The sequence below is a fragment of the Syngnathus floridae genome, chromosome 16 (assembly GCF_059516105.1).
Source record: "Syngnathus floridae isolate MCC-2025c chromosome 16, RoL_Sflo_1.0, whole genome shotgun sequence".
NCBI classification, from domain to species: domain Eukaryota; kingdom Metazoa; phylum Chordata; class Actinopteri; order Syngnathiformes; family Syngnathidae; genus Syngnathus; species Syngnathus floridae.
The window spans coordinates 11,291,005-11,315,993 of NC_142428.1; the positions used below are offsets into that span (position 1 = coordinate 11,291,005).

Genomic DNA, 24,989 nt, shown 5'->3' on the forward strand with positions numbered 1-24,989 from the left:
CATTTACAGTGGGAACAGTGTTGTTGGTCTCCGTTTTTTTGCCAGTGCATCATAGTCTGGAGTAAAATTTGTTGTGGCAATTCTTAGGATAGAGCCGAGGTGTTGGTCCGTTAACCTAGATCTGTGACGGCTTTGTTGATGTTCATGTGGCTGAACGTCTTGCTCACACACGTAGGTCGAGCCAAATTGTCCACTCTTTTTTAAAGACTCGGCACTCAGTGTCCACCTTTCTTTTCCTTGGGCCACTCATTTTAATGGAAGGATTCCAGGGGAAGGTTTGTGGGTGGCTTTAGCATAAAACGATATCTGAAAGCTCAGCGCGCAAAATACGAGAATGCTGACGTCACAGCCCACACTCGAAATCCGGCACTGATAGAAATATAGAGCGTACCACTGAGTACGTACATGCACTTGTGAGTGTGCACTAAGCTTTCTGACACGGCTTCCGGGAGTAAATGTGCGAGCGGGCGTTCCCCATCTAAACACAATAATTGCAGGGAAAATGATCGAAAAAAATGTTTGTGTTAGAGTGGTGCTCACTCTGACGTCTTTGCAAGAACCACACTGGAGACAGTTTGCCCTTTAGCACTTGCAACTGGAGAAAACGTTCGTCACCCTGTATCATACAGAGGTGTTCGAAAGCAGTCTGCCTTTGGTCTCTTGCAAGAGAGTATTTATTGAGAGAAAGCAGGGTGGGGTAAGCATGGACAGGTTTGGTGAACCCCTGGCATCTGGTCAAATCAGAGCAGGGGCTCTTAGCATTTTGTTTTACGATGTTGGGGGAAACAGAACAACTTTGATTGCTTCCTCTGCAGCTGGTCAAGCAGTGCAGGGGGACTTGTTTTACTACATTGTGAGAACAGGACATGTTTGGTTAATCATTAGTTTACATTCCAACATAATCATGCGATCAAACTAATCTGTCAACCCTAACAGTTTGATAATACAATTTATTCAGGTTTGGCGGGCCGGATAGTTTGCCCATGTCTGTGCTAGAACCTTCCGTTCGGGTGACACGACGGCACTTGCCATCCACAATGTTGCTTTTGATCTTTTGCGAGAGCACAATAAACCCACTTTGAATCATCTGACTGACAGCAGTGAAGTGACCTGCCTTTAATACCCTCCTAGCAGGCATCGTTCATAGCTGCCATCCTCTTCCCTTGTCATAGCCAAGCGGCCGACGTCCTGGTGGAGTTGCTGGATTCCGTGCGCCGCCATGGCGTTACAGCTGACCCCATCCTCAAGGATGGCGACGACGCCATCCGCCGCTACCGAAAGCTGGAGGCGCGGCTGTGGGCGCAGGCGGAGGAGGAAAAACAAATCATGGATGGGGTGCTGGGCCACTTTACTACCAAGGCCCAGTACCTCGGGACCTGGTTCAAAGAGCTCCTGTATTCCTTCACCTTGGCGTGCAGCCATCTGCCGTACCAAGAGAGGGGTCTTAAAGCGCAGGTTGGAGCTCATACATCACCTCGCATTCTCTCACGCGCAGAACAAACCCATCAGCGGCCCTCTTGTTTCCCTTGTGCCTATCACCAGGCGGTATTGAGCGCAAAAGAGGAGGGTGACACCAGGATGAGGAGCCTGCAACTACACTGCCAGAGTCTTTGCGAACAGCACCCACACAGCAAACAGCGAGTCCAGCAGACGCTCCGGGATCTGAAGGATGAGTGGAGGAGCATCCTGCGGGCCGCCCAAGATGTGGTCGAAGAGGTCAAGATGAGAGATAAGCCAGCCCAGAGGGAACATTTGGTGAGTTTCACCTTCCGCGCTCTTGGTTTGGAGCACCGTTCTCCATGCAAGTTGGCAACGCAAAATGACTGTCAAGCCTGAGGAAAGAATGCTGTTCTGTCGTGACTGACCTAAAATCGTTCAGCCATCACCATGCTGAAGAAATATTGATGGAAGAATGCGGTCAAGCCAAAAGTCACGTCAGGTTGTCACCTTTTGCCCAGATACGAGCTTAGTGCAAGCTCTATGATACGCCGGGCTGGTGATGATCTGCAATGAGCTTGAATTTCATATCATCACCAAGGCAGCGAGCGCACGGCCGTACTGTAAACAAAGCCGCCCGCTCGGAATGTCTACGGACGCAGCGGCTGTTGATAGAATGTCGTACTTCACGTGGTGTGATCACACGTTTACTTAGCCTTAACAAAATATTTCTTTCGTGCTGACTATATTGTTTCAGGAAGCCGCCATGCAGTCAGAGGCGCAGCACCTAAAAGAGCAGGCCCAGTCTCCGCGCAACAGTCCGGACTGGGACCAGGCGCTCCAGGAAGCGATCAAAGGCCAGACAGAGGCTGCCGAGGCCTCAGCCCAGATCAAGAACGCCGCGCTGCCAGCTCGCATTGAGGCCACTCGCTTGTGGATCAAAGAGCGTCGACGGCAGCTTCTCCCTCTCGGGCCTCTCGTGCCACTCCAGGAGCGATTACGAGTGACGCAGGTGCCTTCCTCTCACGTTTTTGAGTTCCCCCAAGCAGCAACAATGCAAATTCACAAAGCTTACTCTCCTCTCTCATCTCTGCATAACAAGAGGCCAGCGTCACGATTATGCCTTTTCAGAATCAGAATCAGCTTGATTGACCCAGCTTTGTGCATGCCAAACAGGGAATTTGACTCCGGCTGATCTCAGCCTGTGTACAACATTTAAGCGATTGACGTCGTATAGGTATCTAACAACGTTTAAGTGACGAGAACAGGATGTTATTGCACAGTGATGACTCTGAGTCTCTATGAGTGGTGTGAGTTCATAAGAGCGACAGCCTGGGAAAGAAGCTGTGTCTGTGTCTCCTGGTTTTGGTGTACAGCGCTCAGTAACGCTGTCCGGAGGGGAGGCATTTGAACAGACTGTGTCCTGGGTGAGAAGGGTCTGCGGAGATGTTACTTGCACGTTTCCTGGTCCTGAACAGGTACAAGTCTTGGATAGATAGGAGGTTGGTCCCGATTATCGTTTCCGCAGACCTGATTGTCCGTTCCAGTCTGTGCTTGTCTTGTTTGGTGGCCAATCCAAACCAGACAGTGATGGAAGTGCAGAGGATAGACTGGATGATAGCAGTGTAGAAGGTTTTCAGCAGCTCCTGTGGCGGGTTGAACTTACTGAGCTGTCTCAGAAAGTACAACCTCTGCTGGGCCTTCTTCCGGACACAGTCTATGTAGCCGGTCTATTTCAGGTCCCGGGAGATTGTGGATCCCAGGAACTTGAAGGTGTCTGTGGTGGGAATGGCATTACTGGGGATGGTGAGGGGTGGAAGTGGTGAAGGGTCTCTCCTGAAGTCCACTATCATTACGGTCTTGCGCGGCTCCAGGTGGTTTTGGCTACACCAGTGGACCTGCCGCTCCACCTCCAGTCTGTACACAGTCTCATCACCGTCCCGGATCAGTCCGATGAGAGTGGTGCCGTCCGCATACTTCAGGAGCTTCACAGAAGAGTCGCCTGAGGAGCAATCATCGGTATAGAGAAAGAATAGCAATGGGGAGAGTACACACTGTAATCAATCATGTGATGGTGGACTTCTTGGCCACCGGTACGATAGTGGAGCTTTTGAAGCACGAAGGCAGCTCCAGGGAACCTTTGAAGATCCGTGTAAAGGTGGGTGCCAGCTGTTCAGCACAGACTTTCAGGCAGGAGGGGGACACGCTGTTTGGGCCTGGTGCCTTCCTGACCTTCTGTCTCCGGAACATCTGACACACCTCCTCCTCACAGATCTGAAGTGCGGGCACGGGTTCTGAAAGAGAGAGCGATACGGTGTTAACGGCAATGGAGGTGTGAACAGGGGGGTTGTGGGGGGAGGTGTGGAGGTTGATTGTGATGCAGGATGTCCTGTTGTGTGATAGGACCGTTCAAACCTGCAGTAATACCTTTTTAGCTGGTTTGCAAGCCTTGGGTTCTCCACAGGATGGGGGTGGGGGGGGTTGGTTTCTTGAAGCCTGTGATGCTCTGTAGGCATTTCCACACTGATGAGGGATCAGGGTTGGCAGAGAGGTGTCTCGCCAAGCTCCTCTTAGCTTTCCTGATCTCTCGGGTCAATGTGTTTCTGGCCTGCCTGAACAGGTCACATTCCCCACTCCTAGTAGGCCTCCTCCTTGGCTTTGCGCAGCATCCTGAGGTTTGGTGTAAATCACAGTTTGTTGTTGTTGTACGTGCAGGTCTTAGTCTGCACACACAAGTCCTCACAAAAGCTGATGTATGATGTCACAGTGTCGGCGAGTTCATGCAGGTCTGAAGTTGCAGCTTCCAAAACACCCCAATGGGTGCAGTCAAAACAGGCTCGGAGGTCCTTTTTTGACTCCACTGTCCATTTCCGCATAGTCCTCACCACAGGCTTAGTTTTTAATTTCTGCCTGTAGATTGGGATCAGATGAACTAAACAGTGGTCTGAAAGTCCTAAAGCTGCATGGGTGGGGCACAGAGCAATATGTGTCCTTTATTACTGCACGTACTGCTGTAGCAGTGGTCCAGTGTCTGTGTGCCTCTGATGGGACACGTAATGTGCTGTCTGTATTTTTCAGAGTTCGTGTGTGAGGTTCGCTCTGTTAAAATTCCCCAAAACAATGATCAGTGAGTTTGGGAGTTTTTTCTCCATGTCTGTTATCTGGTCAGCCAGCAGCTGCATGGCTTCGATCCCACGTGCGTGCGGTGGAATGTAAACAGCTGCCATTTCGATCGAGGATAACTTCCGTGGTAAATAAAACGGCTGGCAGTTTTTAAAAGTGTTTCTAAGAGAGGGCTGTAAGACTCTTTCAACACTGTGACATCAGTACACCAACCTTCATGTAGAAGCATAGACCACCTCACTTTGTTTTTCCCGTGAGCTCTGTGCTGCGATCCGCGCGTAGGAGCCGAAATCCAGGCAGCTGTACGGCGTGGTCAGGGATGTGTTTGTTGAACCACGTTTCGGTGAAGCACAGGTCGGCGGATCTGCTTACGTCCGGGTTCCTTGGGATGAGAAGCAGCAGTTTATCCATCTTGTTCGCCAGGGAGCGGACACTCGCCAGATGAATTGATGGTAGGGGAGCACGGAAGCCTCTCTGCCTCAATTTCACGAGGGCTCCGGCGCGCTTGCCACGCCGCCGTCTCCAGCAGAACTTGTAGAGCGCTGCCGCTCCGGCTAGAATCTCCATCAAACTGCCTGGGTACGTGAAAACCGGAGAGAAAGTGCCAGGAAAAGACTGTCCGGGATGGGCAGCAGAAGTTGCAAAAAACACACAAAATAACACAAAGTGGCAAAGAGCGAGTCACCGAGACGGCCATTCGCGGCACCATCATATGACTTTTGCTTCTGGTTCTGCGTCTTCACCTGCAGGCTGTTTTGTCTTGCCGGGATGAAGGCCAACGTCAAATCGCGGAGCTGAAGAGGGAAGTGGAGCACCTGCTTGATGAGGGCTGTAATCCTGAGGTGGCACACCTGCTGCAAGACACGGAGCTGCAGTGGAAGTCACTCCTGAGGATCTGCCAGGAGGCCCAAATGCGGAGCCTTGTCCATGACTTTGAGGCTCACAGTCAAAGCATGCAGTCCTGGTTGCAAGAGCGAGAGTGCCAGCTGCAAGCTGCTGGCGTCCGCTCGCCTCCTGAATACAGCTGCCGCCCAGCGCAGGTTGGTAGAAAATGGATAAATGCTTTTGAGGCCATTGAGCTCTGCTCGGTTTTCCAGGATGTACTGCAGTCCAAACCTGATGGTGACTGTCTGGTCGAGAACCTGAGGAGTCGCGGCCAGACCTTGTTTGACCGCCATGATGTGGACGAAGACCAAAAATGTCAAGTTCAACAGGCAGTCAAAGACGCAGAGGAACGTTGGCGCAAAGTTCTGCAGGTGGCCGGACAGCTGAAGAAGGAGGCCACGGCACAGATCAACCAAGAGGCGGAGTCCAGAAACTCGGAGGTGATGAGGAAACAACAATGCTTTTGTTATTTGCTGCTACTTGTGATCCTCATGGCATCTTGTGCTTTTCAGCTGAAGGCATTCCAAAGCTTCCTGCAGGAAACCAAGGGCTGGCTCGCTGACCTTCAACATCAGCTGGATTTGCTCCCTGCTCAAGCCACAGCGCAAGAGTGGCTGCATGCCGCGCAGGTGAATGCCGCCACTACGAGACACAATTTCTTGATCGACTGACGCACTTGATGTCCCGCGGACATGCACGGTCGGACGATTCACTGCTCAGCGAGCTGCCTCTGGGTTTCATCTTGGGTCTGCCAGTTTGATTGTTGCGCGCAATCGGGAGTCACCCTTTTTCTGGTCACGTGACAATCGTAAGATGAGCCCGCCGTGATGCCATCTTCAGTCAAGTCAAGTTTATTTATATAGCCCTATATCACAAGTGTCAAAGGGCTTCACGTGCAAAATTGACAATTATTCTCAACATCCCCTGATCATAATTCCCAGGAGGGCAAGGAAAAACTCAAAAAACCCTACTGTCGACTGCAGGATTCAAAATGGCCTACCCCCCCAGCTGGATTTTGCCACCTCTCACTCGTGGGGCTGCATGGAACAATTGACGCTCCCTTGAAGCATCCTCATCAGCTGGGAGGTGGCCCTCCACATACGACAACTGATTGACGATGCATGGTCGCACTTTATTGCCCCTGCGGACCAAAAAGATCTTCTCCAGTGAAAAAGAAAGAGCATAAGAGAAATCACTTTACTTAACTGAGATTCCGCCTGCACTAGACGGACGGACGGACGGACGGACGGACAGACGGACAGACAGATAGATAGTGTTGAGTTATGTTCAAGATGTCCGTCATAGATAGGCAGGCAGGTGGGCGCAGAGGCAGAGGCGGGCACAGCGGCAGATGCGGGCGCAGGGGCAGAAGCAAGGGCAGAGGCAGAGGGGCAGATATTGATCCCCAGAGGAAAATTCAAGAGCCAGCAGTGAGACACAGAAACACACAGATAGATAAACAGATAAACAATACATCGATAACAGAATACAGCTTAATATAAATAAATATTAAGCAGCTCAAATAATAAATAATAAATAAATAGGTCAAACAAATAAATAAATAGATTAATAACTAATGGAAACAAAAAATAAACAATAAATTGTGTCATGACTGTGACTATCTTCCGTTGCCGTAGTCTCTGCCCATATCTTGCACATCATCGTCATCATCTTTTATCAGAGCATTGTTAGCGCCAAGCACACTGGAGATGAGAAAGTCCAGGAGCTGAAGAGGCAGAGCGTGTGCGCTCAGGAGCCTGGACCGGTGCTTTTGCGTAAGGCAGTTCAGGACGCCGAGGACCAGTGGAGGGGAATCCTCGAGGCCGCCAAGGCAGCGCTCCACGCGGCAGAACAGCAGATAGCTCAAGAGGATCGGCTGAAGGCGCACCAAGAGGCCAGACGGGAAGTCCGAGCCTGGCTGCAAGAGAAGCAACAGAAACTCAATTCCCTGCATCTTGGCAAGGACCCCCAAGTCTCCATAAAAATGGCGCAGGTAGCTGGCGATGCGTGAGCCTTAAGTTGAATGAGCAAGAGCTCAACGTCGTTGGTGGTTGGGTCATGAGTTAGTCCGTCTGTTCTCCTTGTGTCAGGACATCCTGAGCTCCAAACCACAAGGTGACAGCAAGATGGCCGAGCTGCAGAAACAAAGTTGGGATCTCTGCCATGGTGCCAAGCCTGAGTCGCTCACAGCCCTGGAGGAGCTGTGGGCGGCACTGTTGCGCGACGCCGAAAATGCCCTGAGCAAAGCCGAGGTCCTCTACTCACTTTCCCGGGAGCTGCAAGCCTTTTTCAGCCAGGCGTCCGGCGCCCAAGCCTGGGTGGACCAGCTGCAGACGCAGCTCGACAGTGTCAGTAAAATGGACGCTGGAGGTGGCCGGGCCCAGATAGAAGAGCGGCTCAGCACGGTGCACGTGAGTGGTCCGGCAAATAGCGCAACTTTCTCTGCACCCAGAGACCAGTGCACATGCCGTGTCTCCAGATGATCTTGAGCTCCGGATCCAGTGGAGAGAGTCGACTGTGGGATCTGCAGAGGCGAGCGCAGAGCCTGGGCGACCACCAGGACTTGGAACAGGACAGCAGACTGCAGATGCAGACCAACCTCAAGCAGCTGCAGGAGCAGTTTGGGACTGTGCTGCAGGCGGCAGAAAGGGCAAGCAGGTACTGACGGACACTCAAGTACTTTTCTGGCAGCAGGCACCTCCCCAAAGCCCTCTGTTGAGTTTTTGTCCACCGCTGTCCACTAGACAACTGCAGAGTGTGGAGGACCTTCTGGTGTCCTGTTTGTCTCAGCGAGGACAGGCCAAGGCTCGTCTGGCCCAACTCTGGACGGAGACGTCCAATCTGCCTTGCGCCTTCCCTTGGCCCGGCCTGGGTGAGCGCAGTCAAGCGGCGGAGGGAGCCCGGTCCCTGCTGGACAAGGCCTCGGCCATGGGACCCCTCCTCTTAGATCTACGCACGCGGGTAGAACTTCAATATGTCCTTCAAAGTAACGGCAGTATGTCACTCGTATGTGGATAGTCAAGTCACCGGTTGTGTTCCAAATGTTGTGCAGGCCGCAGAACTGTTTGAGGCCACCCAGGACCCTGACTGGGTTGATTCTACCTGCGCCGGCATGGTGTATTCCGTCTCGGCCTTGCTCCAAGACCTAACGGTGAGTTTGTCTGCGCCACACCCTTTCCTTGCCAGCCGGATGAAGACATGTTGCTCTGCGCTCGGCACGCATGCCTACCTGCCATCAGGACACTGCAACCCGTCTGGAGCAAGGAATTGTGGCCGAGAGGCGAGTGGCCCAGCTGCTAGAACAGCATGAAGCGGCGCAGGATTGGTTGCGAGAGCAGGTGAAAAGACTGGAAGATCCTACGGATGACAGAGCACGTCTTCACGGTGCCATCAACACACTCAAGGTCAGCCGAGCGGGCTGGATGAGCCAGGAAACAGGCTCTCGGGGCTTTCGTCTTGATGGGCTTGGCGCGGCGCTCTCCTCAGGCCTTACTCCAGACTGTAGACCGGGAGCAGAAAGAAATGAAGGAGCTGGATGCCGCTAGAGAGCATCTGCTCGGCCTCTGCACCTCCGAAGGCGGCGATGCACTGACACTGGCGGTCAGCCACCTGGGCGAGCTCTGCGCCACCTCGGAACAGTACCTGAGGGAGCGCTTGAGGGCCTGTGAAGCCCGCCTGCGGGAGCTGGACTGCCAGGCGGCGCATTGGACCCATGAGCTGAAGGAGAAAGCTGCTGCTTTGCTGTGGGAGTTGAGTTCTCTGGACCGGGTGCTCGGCCACATCGGATCGCAGAATGGTGTCTGTCAGATGCGGCGTCACTGGGACAGCCTGCGGGTGGGTTTTCACATTCTGACCGTCGAGCACTGAACCCACGACACGTCACGTCTTTCTATTGCGGCAGAATTATGAAAAGTCGCTGCAGGAGCTCCGTGTCCACATTGACATGCTCAACCAGGAGCTTGCTGCTGCCGACAGGGATCTTCCCAGCGAAATAAGAATCATGGTGCAGTCCCTGTGCCAGCAACATGAAAGGTACCAGACAGCGAAGCCGAGTCACGCGCACGACAAGTTCGACACGTTCTAACTTTCAAAACCGCAAGTTGTGTCCAATTGTTGGATGAGTGCTTGTCTGGAAAAACCAAACAGACAGGACTTGGGTACTTTGGAGGGTCGTTGTTGATTTCAAGGAGAGCCATCATCTCATATCCGGGTGGCCCACCTCATTGCATTCATCTTTTGCCTTTGGCAGTAGGACACAGCGTTTTGGGAGTGACTTGGCAGAGTTTTTAGGTGTGCTAGTACAAGTTTCACAGCTAGCATGTGTACAGGATAAACAGGTGATGTTTCTTCATCTTAACTGGATATTGCTTGTGGTGTCCCCCAGGGCTCTGTTTTGGGCCTCGGTCCTTTGTAAGGCATTGGATGCACTGAAACTGGTGTTTGCTATTTATATCTTCTGTTCTGCAGGAATTTGATTGACTTACCAAAGAAATTAAAACAAAAATGAAAATGTGCTTTGATAGAAAAAATCACATCATTCAACTTGACCAAAACAAGCTTTGTTTGGGAAGTTGCAGGACATCAATTTCTAGACAGTTGAGAGAAAGCCGAAAGCCACAAATCAAATCTAAGAAGATGGAGAAGCATTTCAGTATGACTGTGCCATCATTTTTCCATGTTTGAGGAGCTGCATGGCAATTTGGGGTTGTTTTCTGCTGTCTGCATAAAGAATGTCTCCTTGTACCGGACGTCGTTGGTCACAAATTCGTCGTTGGTCACAATGTCGTTGTAATCCAGATAATCGTGCGTTTTCCTTCAGTCTAGAGTCAAGACTGAGCCAGCAGCAACGAAGCTGTTCCGCAAACATGGCTTGCTGTCTCAGCCATTCCTTGCAAGCGCTGCAGGACTGGAATGGCAGCGAGCCTTCGCAATCCGGCATGTCCCTGCAGGTGGGCCTCATTCGCGGTCGCTTTTGGGGCCCTCCCTCAGTTTTTCACGTCTGATTTTTGTTAGGAGCCAGAAGATGAAAGGCAACGGCTGCTGGCTGTTCTTGGCGAGGCATTTGAGCAGCGGCAGTTTTTGAGCGACTGCCTGGACCGGGATGTGTTTGAGCAACTTTCACAAGACATCTCTGAGGTTCTCAGAGAAGCAGGGATGCTGAAAATGTCTCAATGTCAGGAGGTAACGTATTGAAAACATCCTTTGTATTATGCTTGTGAGTGCTGTTCCTGGAATAGTCATGTGAATTTTTTCATGTAGGAACCCAATGCCAAGGGTGAAGCCACACCTAACGGTCATCTGAGTGCTATTGCCGCTCTGGACGCTCAGCCCAAGGAGGCAAAGATGTCTTTGATGGCGCCACCACTGTGGAAGAACAAACAATCAGCTGAGACAAAGTCTCCAGTTGAGCAAAACACATTTCCAACGGCAACAAATGAACAAGTCGCTCACTTTGTCACGGATATCATTGTATCTGCCATCTCCAATAAAGCTGCACTAGAATTGGAAAGTAGAAAAACATCCTCAGGTTCTCACTTTGGCACAGGATTCTCTCAAGTTGTTCACATGAAGGAAGGGAAGATTTCACCACCTGCAAGAAAGTCAAAGAGCGTCAAGTTTTCCACACAAGTACCTGTAAAAGAGACGACACAAGAATCGAATCTCCATGACCGGGAACATCCAGTCTGCGAAGAAGCAACAGAAGTCTCTGCAAGTGGGCAAGCTTGTGGCATGACTGAGGTTGTCAGAGCAACGAGACACGCTGACATAGTATCTGACCAAAATCACCCAGAAGAGGCTGCTGCCGGAATCGCTCAATTTGCTACTGTGTACCAAAGAAATGTCTCACCGCCCACAAGAAGATCAACAAATATCATGGTTACTCCAAAGCTCCCAACAGCAGCCAGGGAAGGTCTAGCATATGCAGCAGAGCACACAGTTTGTGAGGAGGCACAAAAGGAGTCTGCGAGTCAGGAAGCGACAGTCGGCATGGGACTGATTGAGTCTGCAATGAGTCAACTTCCTCAGGAAGTGGGGGGAACATCCTCAGCTTTAGTAGTTCCCAGCTCTGAACTCGTTGAAGCGGAAGGAGAGATTTCACCACCCAAAAGAAAATTTAAGGCCGCCGAGCCCCATTTCCATGAAACGGCAGAGCAGTTGCAGGATGGTAGTGAGCAAACGAAAGGAGTCGCGGCTCCACGGCCACCGAAAAGAAAGCCAAAGCGCTCAAATGCCCCCCCGCCAATTCCCAAAGAGGGACACCCCGCGAGGCTCGGATGCGCCGATGTGGCATATGCTGAAGAATTGGCAAAGCGCGAGATGATTCCACAAGAACCTCCAAAGTCCCCCAAACACAAAGCTGCCTCACTCTACGGTGAGCCAGACCTCGCCGCCACTAACGTGGTTGTCCCTGAGCCCGCGGCTTCTGTTTTGGTGGACAGCAAGCTATCAAAGAGTTTTAAGGTCGCCCCAAGACCCATTGAGAGAAGCCCAGTTGCTGTTGAGCGAGGCGCCTCTGAAAATGATGAAGGTAAAAATCTTGCTAAGTCAGCCCAAGCTCTGTGCATCACACAAGTGAGCTCACCCATGCAAGCCGTTATTGAGTTGGAACTGCTCGAAGTTGCGAGGGAACCAGCGGGCCAAGCCAGCGCCAAAGACGTTGCGGTTGACAACAACAACGCAAAAAGATGCCTCTCTCGAGATGGAGCTCCAGCGGATGCTTTACAACTGAATATTCAGATGGACTTTTCTGCTGAGACTGCACTGCAAGGGGAATCTCCCATGGCTTTAGCAGCACAATTGGTGGAGATTGTATTATGCGACGAGGACGTGGAAAAGACCTGCCAGGCGGAGATCAACCTGCAAAGACCGACTGACGACGAGGAGCACGACGGAGCCTCCTTGCCTGTGGGCGTTTTGCAAGATACTCCTGTGACAATTCACATGGGGCCCCATGTGCGTCTTGTACAAGTTGAGATAAAAGCATGTCAAGAGCAGAACAAAGACAAACTCGAAACAGAAGCGGTGGAAGAGCCAGAGAAAGCCACAGACGACGAAATGTCTCCGGGAGGGAAGCCAGACACCAGCTCAGAACAAAACGCGGGCAAAGCCGTGTCTGTTCCCCAAAAAGACAAAGCGGAGTGCAACCACGAGGAGAAGCCACCGCAGCTCATCCAAACGGAAGAAATTGGCACAGTGCCACTGGCTGCAAGTCTTGTTGACGCCCACATGGCTGTGACGCAAGAGAGCAAAATGAAAGAGCTAAGCCAAGGTGAGTCTTTAATGACAATGCCACGAGAAGAATTTTCAGAGAGCCTTGCTGAGGCTCCCTGCCAGCCTGACCCCGAGGCGAATGAGTTCAGCCAAGGTGAGACTTCGATGATAATGGCACGAGAAGAATCTCCAGAGCTCACTGAGGCTCCCTGCCAGCCTGACTCCAAGGCGAATGAGATCAGTCAAGGTGAGTCTTTCATGACAATGCCTCAAGAAGAATCTCCCGAGAGCCTCGCTGAGGCTCCCTGCCAGCCTGACCCCAAGGCGCTCGCTGCAGCCCAAACAGAAGCCCGGCAAATGGATGCACCAACGGAGCAAAGCCAAAACGTCAGTAGGTGTGAAGTGTACGCAACAGGCACTTTGCAGATGCGCCAAGCCAGCGTCAAGAGGTCCGAGTCGGACACTGACGTAGCAGAAAGAGCTTCGTTGATGGACATCTTCTCAGAGCTGAAGGCAACGGCAGAGATGGAAATCTTTCACAAGGTACGCGGCGGCTGCCGTTCGTCTGATTAAGAGAATGAAAAGTTTTTCATCGCCTTGTCAAATAAATTTGCCCTCACAGGACTCGTGTGATGATTGTCTAGCAGAGCTGATGAGCTCCACAAGTGGCGACCCGAACGTTTTGCTGTGCGGCCTCGTGTCAAACCTTGTGAGCTGTAGGAATCGCTCAGCCGAGCTCCAGGTTACTGCTATGAGCCGGCAGCTGAAGGAGGCTAAGGTGAGACTTGATGCCAAGGACGAGAGAAAGTGCCACAAGGCCTCTAAAATGTTTGCCCGCTCACTCGCAGAAGTGTCATGACACGGCCAGGGAGCAGGCCGCCCTGCTGGAAGTGGAAGGTGACTCTCTGGAGAAGCGCTGGAGTGCAGCTGCTCGCGATGCAGCCGCCGTCGTAATAGACAAAGTCCAGCGGCTTCAGCTTGTACAGAACTTTTTTCAACAAAACGACAAAGTCAAGACCACCTTGGAACACTTGGCAGCTCAACTGGATATGTCTGGACTGTAAGTCCCTCAACTTCAATGTGTGCGTCTGGCGAGGGGTGTGGCCTACAGCAGGCCCTTACCAGTTTGTCCTACAAACATGGCGCTGCGGCTCTCCTTGACCACTTGTCATAACTTTTCATGGCACCCAACATAAAGTGACTTCTCACTCAAATTGTCTGCTCTTTTGAGTGATGTTGATCACAAACAAAAACAAACAAAAAGACCTCCGGAGCCAAGACGCTCCAATGAGAAAAACAACAAGCCAATGAAAGACCACGTGAGGGCAAAGATAGAACTGTCACACCTGAAGAAGTAGCAAAACTGAAGCTAAACATTGAAAAAGACACTACAAACCAAATAGTTTGGAGACAGAAGAGGAAAGTCAAGCTTTATATCTGTTGTACTGACTCAACTGTTTTTTCTCGTAGTGCCCCGGCAGAGAGCCACCACCAAGAGGCAGAGTGCCTGAACTCCACCAAGAGCGCTCTCAAGGAGAACCGTAGTGTCCTTGGGGAGCTGCTGGGCATTCACACAAGACTGCATCCTCTACTTGGCCATGCGCACCGCGCAGCTGCAAAGAATGTGATTGAGACTCAACAAGAGGACTGGAGCGCGCTGGAGCATGCCGCAGAGAAGGCACTGCATCGGTCGGATGTTCAGGCCCGGAGTTGCAGCGATCTCTTGCTGGAGTTGTCGTATCTGCGGGGACACTTGGAATCGCTCAGTCAACAGCTGGAAGGGTCCCTGTGGGACTGCGCCAAAGTCACGCAGCTGATGATTGCGCACGCTGAGGTCAAAGCAGCCCACGTCAAGTATTACCACTTGAAGGAGAGGTCGGAGGCGCTGCCCTCAAACGTATGGCCCAAAGAACGAGACGAGATCAAGAAAGCGCTTGCCAACGTCAAGGACCAACTTTGTCTTACGGAGGAGTGGATGGCCTCTAAAATCCTGATAAGCGGCGATGCCGTCACCAAGAAAGTCCTGACCCTGGGGAGGGACGGTCTCTCATGGGCCAAGCAGATGGAGAGCAGCATCGAGGGCATGTGCACCAGAGTGCCTCTGCTCCCTGAGGAGGTGCACCAGCAACTCGGGGCCTTGAAAAAACTGCAGTCACAAGTCATGGCCAAACACAGACAACTCGAGTTACAGGTGAAGGCGGCGACGGAACTCCTGCCGCAGCTGGAAGGAGTGGAGGAAATACCCTTCGTGCACTCCATGCTCGAATGTCTCCAAGAACACTCAAAGTCGCTCATCCAGAAGCTGACTGACGCCACCGCGCACTTGGAATCGGGGCTGCGCATCAGAGAAGCAGTGGCCGAGCGGATTGCCAATCTTGATTACTGGGTGGGAGCTCATCTGCAAAGAGAGACGCTGGAAACCGTCCGAACGGACTTTGCGACTGCTGATGGCGAGAGCCACGAGGTGCCAATCCAGGTGGAAAAGCAGTGCGCCACCTGCGAGGCGCTTTTCATGCAGACCAAAGACATAGCTTCGGAGCTCAGCGTGGCGGAGAGCTGCCAACTCTTTGACAAGCTCACCCAGCTCCGGGAAGACATCAGCAACATTGGCAGCTGCTGGCGGGCCGAGAGGAAGGAGTTTGAGGAACACGCACGGTCTGTAGACTCCAGCGAGAGGGAGCTTGTCACCGTTGAACATAGCCTGAGGCGGATGCAAGACCAGCTGCACCAACTGAGGTTCTCCACCCTGACAGAATCGCTGGAGGTGTTAGGCTTCCAAGACCAGCTTTTGGAGCACCGCTCTACGATTGGCCTACTCTGGGCCTGGACTCAGGAAGAGAAGACGAATGAATTTGACTCAGTCATTGCTGAAATTCAGAACCAACTGACAGCCCTGCGACTGAAGGCCAGCGAGCAACACAAGTACCTCTGCATGAGGCAGAATGCAGAGGCCCTGAAAAAGGCCATGGAGGAGCAACTTTGTCAGACCAAAGAAGACACACGGGCGGAGGAGCGCTACAAGACCTACCACAAGCTTCTGTGTCATTTTCCTCTGATCAAAGGGCGTTGCAAGGAGGTCGTGTCCAAACTCCAGATGATCTCCACCGACTTCGACCCCGCTCAGCTGCGCTCCGAGCAACGCAGACTTCAGCAAAATGAGGAGAGCCTTCAAAACACGAAGACGAAAATCTTTGAGGGTCTCGGCGCCGTCGAGTGCGCAGTGCTTCAAGAGCTGGATCTGGACTCGGAGAGGAAAACAATGCGAGCCTTCCTTGGGGATGCTCACCGGGAGCTCCAGAAGCCCATGCTGATGGCGCCAGACGAAGCGGGGATCCATAGGCAATTCCAAAAAGTAGTCTTTCTGAAAAATACACTTGAGTTGCGAATGAGAGCACTGGAACTTCTCGAGGAAGGAAGCGCACGTTCGGATCTCCGAGAATTGACCAACTGCGTTCTACGCCGGTGCGACTCCCAAATGGCAAGTTGGCCTTTTCTGGCAGCAACTAGACGTACTTAAGCAAAGCTACAAATGAGAGTCCTTCGGACTGCTCAGCCGAAGGACTCTCATTTGTATTTTTTTGCTTGCTGCGTTTACTCTTCAACAGCCTCACTGAACCCGTCTCCGTCTTTTTAGACAAAAGGCAAAGTCTGACCTAAATTGTTTGTCTTTTAGGACAACATTTCTGATGCCAGGACATCACTGCAAAACTACACCCAAACTGTCAAACGAGCACTGCAGTTCTTGAGGGACGTTGAGATCTCTCTGCTGTTCCTTCCTGGAGTCTGTGGTGAAAAGCTGGAGGAAACCAAAGAGATCTTAGACTCACTGGAGGATCACTTCCAGACTCACGTCGACCAGCTGAGCCAAGTTGCCCTCGATCCTCCCCTGTCCCCGCTAGGGGTAGAGCGTCTCCAGGAGAGTACTTTGAGTCAACTCCTTGTGAAGATGTCCACACTTAAAGCAAAAGGCTACCTTCAGCTGGAGAAGCTCAGCAGGTTGAACTTTTACTCACCTGACGCCGCTCTAAGAAGTAGTCTCACTGCTCAAAAATGTGATCCACAGGTGTGCCGAGAACAACAGAAAATACGCAAAATCCCTCGAGGGAATCAGTCTGCATGCCAGGAACGCAGAAGCCAGCCTGGAGTATTTTGTCTCTCGTGAGGCCCATTCTCTGGACGAGTGCACCGAGCGGCTGCGAGAACACCAGGTAGGCATCTACGTGCTAAAGCTGAGCGCAACCGTCACCTGATCCTCACTGTTAGAGTGGTGCTCGCTCTAACTTATTTGCAAGAACCACACGGGAGACAGTCTGCCCTTTGAGCACTTGCAAGTGGAGAAATCATTCGTCACTGTGCATACAGCGATGTTCGAACGAAGTCTGACTTTGAATTCTTGCAAGAGCGTATTCATTGAGAGAAAACAGGGTGGAGGTGAGAGTGGACAGGTTTGGTGAACCACTGGCCTCTGGTCAAATCAGAGCAGGGGGTGTTTTACGACGTTGGGGAAAACAGAACAACTTAGATTGCTTCCTCTGCAGCTGGTCAATCAGTAAAGATGATGCAAGCACTTTATTATACAAGGTTGTGGAAACAGAAACTAGTGGACCATTTTAGATACTGTAATTTTCGGACTATGAGTCACGGGTTTTTTCATAGTTTGGGTGGGGGGGGGGCGATGTATACTGAGGAGCGACTTATATGTGAATTTTTTCACAAATTTTCAAAATTCAAAAAGAAAAAAAGTTAAACTGCAATAAACGAACCGCGATGTAGCAAGGTATTACTGTAATTTGAATTTCAAGTAACGTCAGTGGCGCGGCGCGGCGGTTGTTTACATAAAGGACAAAGATTCAATCACGGGATGACAAAGATGACGAAGGGCCCTACGTACTACCGGCATCATTAGCGGCTTTGTTTGTAAGTGACACGGAGAATGAAGAGTTTGAAGGATTTAATGATTTGGAGTGACACAGAAGGTTTGAAAAACGCACGCCCGGTCCTACTCTACGGAGCTTTCTTTCACCTCTGTGGATTGAAGTCCTGGGTCGGCGCTCGGCCGGGTGGCTGTCCAGGGACGGTGGACGGGGCTCAGACATGGCTTTTACGCACGCCCGGTCCTACTCTACGGAGCTCTCTTTCACCTCCGTGGATGGAAGTCGTGGGCCGGCGCTCGGCCGGGTGGCTGTCCGGGGATGGTGGATGGGGCTCGGACATGGCTTTTACGCACGCTCGGTCCTATTCTATGGAGCTCTCTTCCACCTCTGTGGCTGGAAGTGCCACCTCCGGGGACAGAAGTCCACACCGCCACACACCTGGAAGTCGACGCCGGTGCTTGGGGCCGTGTGGTGGTGAACTATTTATGTTATAATTTATCAACACGCACCGCTCCGTTTTGCTCCGCTCTGCTCCGCTCCACTGCAGGTCCTGCGGGCCGATCTGGACTCTGCGCTGAGGCAACTGAAGGAGATGGAGGAGTGGTGTCCCGAACAGCGATGCCAAGCGCAGCGGGAGACCTCCGCGGCGGCTGCCTGGACACGTGTGATCAAACTCCGCCTTGGCTCGCGGCGCCTCAGCGTGAGACTCGAGCAAAGGATCGTCGAATGGAGCGACATCGCCCGCAGCGTAAGTAGTTAGCCAAAGTCTCGACTGAGTGAGCGCTCAAGGAGATGCTTTGCGTTGGCATCGGCAGGGGACTCCACAAATGGAGTTGTCTGTTGTCTCTCAGGTGGAGAAAGCCTCTGCCGTGCTGCGGCAGACAGAGGAGGACCTCCCCGAGCTTGCCCCCTTGGTGACCTCAACCAAAGAACTGGTTGACCTGCAGCAGTGCTGGGAGCAGTACTGGGACAGACTGGACTGTGAATACGGTGCACTATGCGCCCTGGAACAGCGCGTCGCCAGGCTGCTGGGTGTCCCCGACGGCACGGAAGAGGCGCCGCCCACACCCCTCTGCCAGCATCTGCAAGCCATACGGGCCGCCTACGGAAGGTAAGCGGTACCCAGCGCCTTTGCTCCCAGGCCTTTAGCGAGGGCGACGCCTATTTGCTCTCTGTTTGGCTTTAGGTTGGTTGACGGAAACTTTGCTTGGGGCACTTATTTGGTTCAGTGACAGCTTTGGATGACTTTATCAGGGTTTGATGTGGGAATGCCATTGGAGTACACTGCTACACACTGCACATGTGCCACGACCAGTGCAGCCCAGTAGGAGGCTACTATGAGTGAATATTCTCCAAAAGGTCCATATTGGGATTGGAGTTGAATTTATAGATGTTGTCCGGGTTACTGGCCCCGAGCGGCAGCTGGCTTTGATTTGTTTTGGCCGTCCGTTTGTTGCGTGTGGTTCCTTAGGGTCAAGCGGAGTAGCCGAGACGGTTTGGAACAGATAAAGCTGGAGCTGGAGGACAACAAAAAATTGCAGGAGGAGCTGCAGGTGGTGTGGGTGTGGTTGACAAAGGCTGACAGCCTCTTGTCTCAGATGGATCCAAGCAGCGGCATAGTAGAACTGAAGGTACAAGCTCCGTCCGGCTCATGAGCGACGTGGCCCGTTCACCTTTCAAATAAAAGTTTGCATTCGCCCGCCTTTTCAGGTGCTCCACGGCCAGTTGTGCGTCCAGAAAGCGCTGGTCCGGGGCATTCGGGAGCGACTCACGTCAAAGTACCTGGAGTTGGACGTGGTCCCGCCGGAGATCCACGGACGACTGCAGGAGGTCCAAAAGGCTCTGGAGCAAGTTCAGGCTAAGGTAAACTGAGTCTGCGCCATTTTCATTCAAGCGGTGTCCAGAAATTTCAAAACTCGTAGAACTGACTCCACAGCGAAACAACAAGAATTCCTGCTTTGCAAGCCTGCCTTACCCAATTTGTCCATCCAGGTCGAAGACACCATGGAGACAAGCGGACCCGCACACAGAATCGAAGCCGAGCTGCTGGAGACTCAAGTTGGCCTGCGCTCAGTGCAGGAGTGGCTACAAGACAGGAGTTGCAACATGGCGGACGCAAAGCGGGCTCAGAAGGTGGATGGGGCGGGGGTCATCACGCCCTAAACCGGGAAACCCCCTCAAGCCCCATTGTTGAAACTCCATGCAGCTGGTGTGGCACGAGCTGAAGAAGTGGCACGAGCAGGTGGCAGCGCTGGAGGCCGATGTGTGGGACCACGCGCCGTCGCTGACGCAACGACTGGCAGTGGTGCAGCAGCTGTGCGTTCAACTCACTGAGCGGGCCGAGCAGAAGACGGCGCTCATTGGCAAGGTGGGAGAGTGATTTTGTTGTGCTCTGCTTTCACTTGGACACCATTTCTTTGTGGCCGATCAGGCTCGATGCAAAGTTCCGCCTTGTTCTCAGACGCAAGGTTGGCTGGAGGAGCATCGGGAGATGATCACCAGCTCCAAGAGTTGGATGTTGGAGTCGCAGGCTTGGCTAGCCACCCCCCGCACGTACACCAACTCCAAATGTCTGAGAGAGCACGTCACAGCGCTGCAGGTCAGATGAGCCTGAGCCCCGCAAGTGTCGCAGTTGCGCTGACTCGCTCTTCTGCCCGCGCTCTTTTGGCATGGTGACGCCACAGACGGTGTTGAAGGACGCCGCGCAGATCAGAAACGCCTTGGAGAGCTTCTCTTCGGTCTTGGAGCAGATGTCTCAGGTGGTGGACGTCTCTGCTCATTGGGAGCAGCGGGCCGAAGCCGACCGACAACTGGCGGCCGTCCAGAACAGCTTTGCCGAATCTTTGTCGCAAATGGAGCGCGCCGCCGCCGTGAGTCTCCCTCTCTCAACATTTCCACATGGCGAGTCGCTGCCTTGTTCATGTCTGTCGGCGCCGTCTCGCCAAGGAGGTGATGGCGATGGAGACAGAAGCCGTCAAAATGGAGACAGATGTGGCCGAGATCAAGAGCCTCCTCTGCTCCCCGGAGACATTGTCCAGCCCCAAGCAGAAACATCTCAAGGTGACGTGTCACTTGTGCATCACAAGTGCGCCCGGCCCCCGCGTACTCACAAAGTTCGTGGCGCCGCGCAGATGCTCGAGCGGAGGACTCGCTCCATGAGGAGCAGCATTACCAATTTCCAGAAAGCCAAATTGCTCCTTCGTCTTCCGGAGAAGACGGATAAGACCTTGACTGTTTTAAGGCTCATAAATCAGCTGCAAACCTCGCTGCTGGACCTCGAGAAGGTGAGTTGCTCCGTCAAGCGGGTCGGTCGAGGCTGCCCACCGTGTGTCTCGCTCTCATTTCAGAAGATCCAGGCTCTATCCATCCAGCAGCTTCCCGCTCAACGGGCTCGAGGCGAAAGCCGGCAGGCAATGTCCCTGATGGAGCTCGAGCTGCCCAGCAGCTTAGAAGAGAGGGAGAAGAGTGAGGAGAGTGAGGAGAGCGAGGAGAGCAAGGTGAGCCAGGTGAGGGAGGTGAGCAAGGTGAGCCAGCGCAATCTTGGAATTCTCCTCACAAGTCCAAACCGATTGGTGTTTGTTACAGGTCGATGACCCCGAGCCAAACGAGGCAAAGGAAGCCGCACCTGGGCAGAGGCACGGAGGGGTGGCCCACATCGTTCCGGTAAGGGCCGTTTGTTTGCGGGAGGCATAGCCCACCTGGCTTTTTGCGCCCATCTACTGCTTGCTGCTGTTTTTTAGGCACCCAAAAAAACATTGTCACTTCCTGCATCTCCTTGTCAATCTCTGATATGATGTCAGTTTTAGTCATGTCGCTGTGTTTGCATTTGCGCTTTGATGCCAAGCAAAGAGGCAGCGGGTCCGCCCTGTCACCCTTGTCCACTTTTGAGTCGTTCGCGGCCATTCGGCTGATTAGGCCAGCGGGGAAACCGCAGGGCAGGCTCAGGAAGTGAAGGCAGGTGCAGGCGCACGTGTTTGAGTCCCAGTGATACTATTTCAAGATGATACTGTGCCATCGCTCTTCTGCAAGGACTCAAGTTTGCGGTGACTAAAACAAGTGATTATTGGTCTGACCACATGTTGTCTTTTTGGTTGTCAGCCTCATGAGGGCAGCATGCCTGAGAGGAGCGAGGTCAGCATGCCAGAAAGGAGCCAAGCTTCACCCGAACAAAGTCAAGAGGTAACCTCATGATACTGGAAAAGCCGTGTGCCGAGCAGTGTTTCCCCACCGAGACCAATCTCGTGTGTTCCGGACGTCCAAATAAATGAAGCGCAATGCCAGCCAGCCCCAAAACTTCCTCGATGAGAGAACACGCCAGATGAAAGGAAGGAGCAGAGTGTGCCGACTCACCAGGCCGATTGCTTGCCTGCTTGTTTCGTTTCTTTAGGCTTCAGACGCCACAGAGCAGAATTGCTTTGAGGATTTGTCATCCTCGCTGGAGTCTGTCACACATCCCAAGGACCCCGAAGCCATGGTAAACACCTCCACCGACTCCAAAAGTGCAGCTGCTTCCCAGCAGAGATGCTCACTCTGGTAGATGTAGAAAGCCTCCAAGTCTTCTTCACGAGTTAGAATTGGAGCCTTTACTACACCTCCGACGTCCCGCTGGCTCAAGTTAGTGATGTCAGGTTTGAGCCCCAGCTGATACCCCATTCTAGACCCAAGGACAAAGAACCGATCACCGACACTGACGATGATCACGACGCACTTGGAATTGACTCCAGAAAAGCAAAGCTCAGACAAGACCTGGCCGGTTGGGCCTTGGAAGCGCGACACCACTGAGTATTGCTTTGTTCCCTTGTTGGATTCGTTCAAAGCCCGGAAGAAGCCCATGACGCATCCAAATCATCGTAAGGTGGGGCTGGCGTTTTCTAGAGGGGGGGTAAAAAAAAACCTGATTGACTGTTGTCAAAATGTGTACCACCTAGCCCCAGATGATTCATAGCCCAGCCAGGCGTTTGCTGAGGACCTACGACAATTTTATGCAACCTTAGCAGGCGCTATATCAGCGCCATGACGCCAGCTCCTCCCAAATGGCTGAGTAGGGCATGATTTAGATGCGTAATCTGCACTTATCCGATGCACGGGTATTTGCGCTATGAACGTTCCTACACATGAATGTTCAATTGCAAACAAATCGTATCATCGTGCTCCCGCAGCGACACCATTGGCTAGTTGGCATGGGATAGGCTAAAGTTAATCCGGAGAGTGGCGTGAACGATGTCACTTGTATGCATGGGTTGAGCATGAGAGCCGGCGACCCGCATGAACCTGACGTGTTTTTTTTTTGGGAGTAGGGTTTTAAGGAAGCACACCCTAATGGACACACGTGGTGACTCTGTTTGCTACTATGCTAATCAGCTGTTTGTGTTTTCCACACGCCACGTCTGAGCTTTGCAAACATTCGCGATGAGACGGGGCCCGAAGGCCGCGCAGATGCTCTTTGACGTGTTTAATCATTCAACTGACGGCCGATGACATGAGCATTACTTTCCATTAAAGTCACCATGTGCAAGTTTTTTTTTTACCTGTCAGCATGAAGTCTTGATAGGTCTGCATGAATAAGATCTTGCTCTTTTCCTTCCTGACTCGCTCTTGTATATTCAATAAATCTGCAGCAGTGATTCACGTCTCTTTGTGTCTTTTGCTCATTACGGGAATAATAACCCAATAATACCACTCACAGACGCTTGGATTCTTTGCACTTCCCACATGTCGACCACAACGGTGACCATAGCGTTCGGGACTAGCCACAAGGTTGTTGGCTCATTGGCTCGAATTTACGGCGCGGGATGGCACCAGTTCAAAATGCTGCTGTCCAGTCCGCATTGTCTGAACAAACGGTAGCAAAAACACGAGCATATTGAATTTACGAGGCAATAAATGAGAACCTCCTCCCACCTCGACATGAGGGAGACATTGCACACCCTCTCAAGGAGAGCTCTTGTGTGTACATCTTTCCCTGGTCACCTCATTAGGTGCAGCCCGTCACCTGTGAATATGACATGAGTTGTCATCATGGCAACGTGCTGACCAAAACGCCGGCGGGGACAGACCTGGCTGCTGTCCAAAGACTGTGCCGGGAGGTACGACTCACCCACCTACGGATTTTCCCGGGCATGAGGGTTAGGGTTCACTCACGTATGAAGTTGTTAATCAAGTTTTGTTTGTTCAGGAGTTGGAGTGGCAGTCGAGCGAGCAGCGAGATGTGATGTGGGCCACTGTCGTCAGCACGCTGGGTCAAGGAGCCAAGGCGCTGCTGCCGTCGATGCCACGGTAACGCTTGATAGCGCAATGTCATGGATGATGAGACGTTTCTTTGCTGTTACGTAGAGGTGGGGTCGACAAAGCCAAAAAACTGCCTCAACTGCTACATTTACCTACCGCTTGAGTCGAAACACCTGTGGCTGAAAGCAACACTTGGCTGGGTTTTTGGCCTTAAGAATCGGGGCTCTGTTGCGGCTTCACCATTTTGGGGTGAGGTTCTCACCCATCTGCCGTCACTCATGGAAATCCCATTTTATTTGTCCCCAAACGATTTGTTGGCGATCAAAGCACTGTTGCGGCCAAATTCGTTGTTGATGAATTTATTATTCCGTTTACATGCATGTGCCATTTTAGGAGAACCTGTCCGCCAATGGCCAAGATGGCTTCCCTGCACCGGACGAAAGAAAGTGGCGAGGGGTAGAATGAAGTGTGAATGTATGTTCCCTGCAGGAGGTCTCCGGCTGAGGAGGCGGTGGTGCTCGGCGGCGGCTTCTGGAAGTCGGAAGATGACTGCAAGAGGCTGGCGACTTATCAGGTAGAAAAATCGACAAGAAAGCTCTTGATTAGCACTTCCTCAAGCCGAATTTGATGTCTGGGGACCACTCATTTTTTTTGCTCTGCCAATAAAATGAACGGGAGTGCCACCTGAACTCGTGGCGCATGCTTCAAATCTAGAAATTCGCACATTTGTAATGAAAACCATCTGCTAGCCTAATGCTAACACAGAGTGGGACAACCCATAGACGGGCCTGAACTGAGATATCATTATGAGCCATCAAACAGGTGCTACTTGAACACAAGCAGAACAACAGCAGCAAATACAAGCGAATGATACAAGATAGCTCAATGTCGGTGCAAGGTGTACGGACATCAACGTTGCCGGCTGACGTCCAATCCTTTTGAGTGTGATGTCGGTTGGCCTCGTGTCTGTGGAGTCGTAGGACGTCTAAGGCAAAAAAGAGCATTTTGTCCACTCAACTCTCGGTAATTGGTGGGCACGGACGCTTGTGAACAGAGATGCCAGCAGGACATTTTTAAGTTTAGCAAGGTCTCGAGATGATTAATCGATTATTGATTTATGTGAAACGTATTTTTTAATCTCACTGTATAGGGACATGATGAATCTGTATTCAAAAGTCTGACGACACGTACAGTCTTTCTGGATGTTTTCGTTGATCTACAAACGTGGAC

General features: G+C 52.2%; 1 protein-coding gene across 1 annotated transcript in view; it reads left to right on the forward strand.

Annotated features, from left to right (window-relative positions):
- Positions 1–24,989, forward strand: part of syne2b (spectrin repeat containing, nuclear envelope 2b) — a 75,504-nt gene that overhangs the window by 44,768 nt on the left and 5,747 nt on the right. Inside the window, exons 41-79 of the mRNA XM_088401460.1 lie at positions 1,173–1,455; positions 1,543–1,755; positions 2,195–2,449; positions 5,310–5,600; positions 5,658–5,885; positions 5,958–6,074; positions 7,127–7,438; positions 7,536–7,856; positions 7,925–8,103; positions 8,190–8,406; positions 8,498–8,596; positions 8,685–8,849; positions 8,932–9,279; positions 9,347–9,477; positions 10,265–10,394; positions 10,459–10,626; positions 10,705–13,200; positions 13,280–13,435; positions 13,506–13,717; positions 14,128–16,135; positions 16,331–16,653; positions 16,721–16,865; positions 18,079–18,279; positions 18,383–18,642; positions 19,003–19,162; positions 19,242–19,394; positions 19,524–19,664; positions 19,738–19,899; positions 19,993–20,130; positions 20,216–20,401; positions 20,478–20,591; positions 20,663–20,815; positions 20,879–21,046; positions 21,117–21,194; positions 21,630–21,710; positions 21,919–22,005; positions 23,510–23,617; positions 23,707–23,807; positions 24,249–24,333. Coding sequence (XP_088257586.1) covers positions 1,173–1,455; positions 1,543–1,755; positions 2,195–2,449; positions 5,310–5,600; positions 5,658–5,885; positions 5,958–6,074; positions 7,127–7,438; positions 7,536–7,856; positions 7,925–8,103; positions 8,190–8,406; positions 8,498–8,596; positions 8,685–8,849; positions 8,932–9,279; positions 9,347–9,477; positions 10,265–10,394; positions 10,459–10,626; positions 10,705–13,200; positions 13,280–13,435; positions 13,506–13,717; positions 14,128–16,135; positions 16,331–16,653; positions 16,721–16,865; positions 18,079–18,279; positions 18,383–18,642; positions 19,003–19,162; positions 19,242–19,394; positions 19,524–19,664; positions 19,738–19,899; positions 19,993–20,130; positions 20,216–20,401; positions 20,478–20,591; positions 20,663–20,815; positions 20,879–21,046; positions 21,117–21,194; positions 21,630–21,710; positions 21,919–22,005; positions 23,510–23,617; positions 23,707–23,807; positions 24,249–24,333 — 11,173 coding nt within the window. The remainder of the gene's footprint in view (positions 1–1,172; positions 1,456–1,542; positions 1,756–2,194; positions 2,450–5,309; positions 5,601–5,657; positions 5,886–5,957; positions 6,075–7,126; positions 7,439–7,535; positions 7,857–7,924; positions 8,104–8,189; positions 8,407–8,497; positions 8,597–8,684; positions 8,850–8,931; positions 9,280–9,346; positions 9,478–10,264; positions 10,395–10,458; positions 10,627–10,704; positions 13,201–13,279; positions 13,436–13,505; positions 13,718–14,127; positions 16,136–16,330; positions 16,654–16,720; positions 16,866–18,078; positions 18,280–18,382; positions 18,643–19,002; positions 19,163–19,241; positions 19,395–19,523; positions 19,665–19,737; positions 19,900–19,992; positions 20,131–20,215; positions 20,402–20,477; positions 20,592–20,662; positions 20,816–20,878; positions 21,047–21,116; positions 21,195–21,629; positions 21,711–21,918; positions 22,006–23,509; positions 23,618–23,706; positions 23,808–24,248; positions 24,334–24,989) is intronic.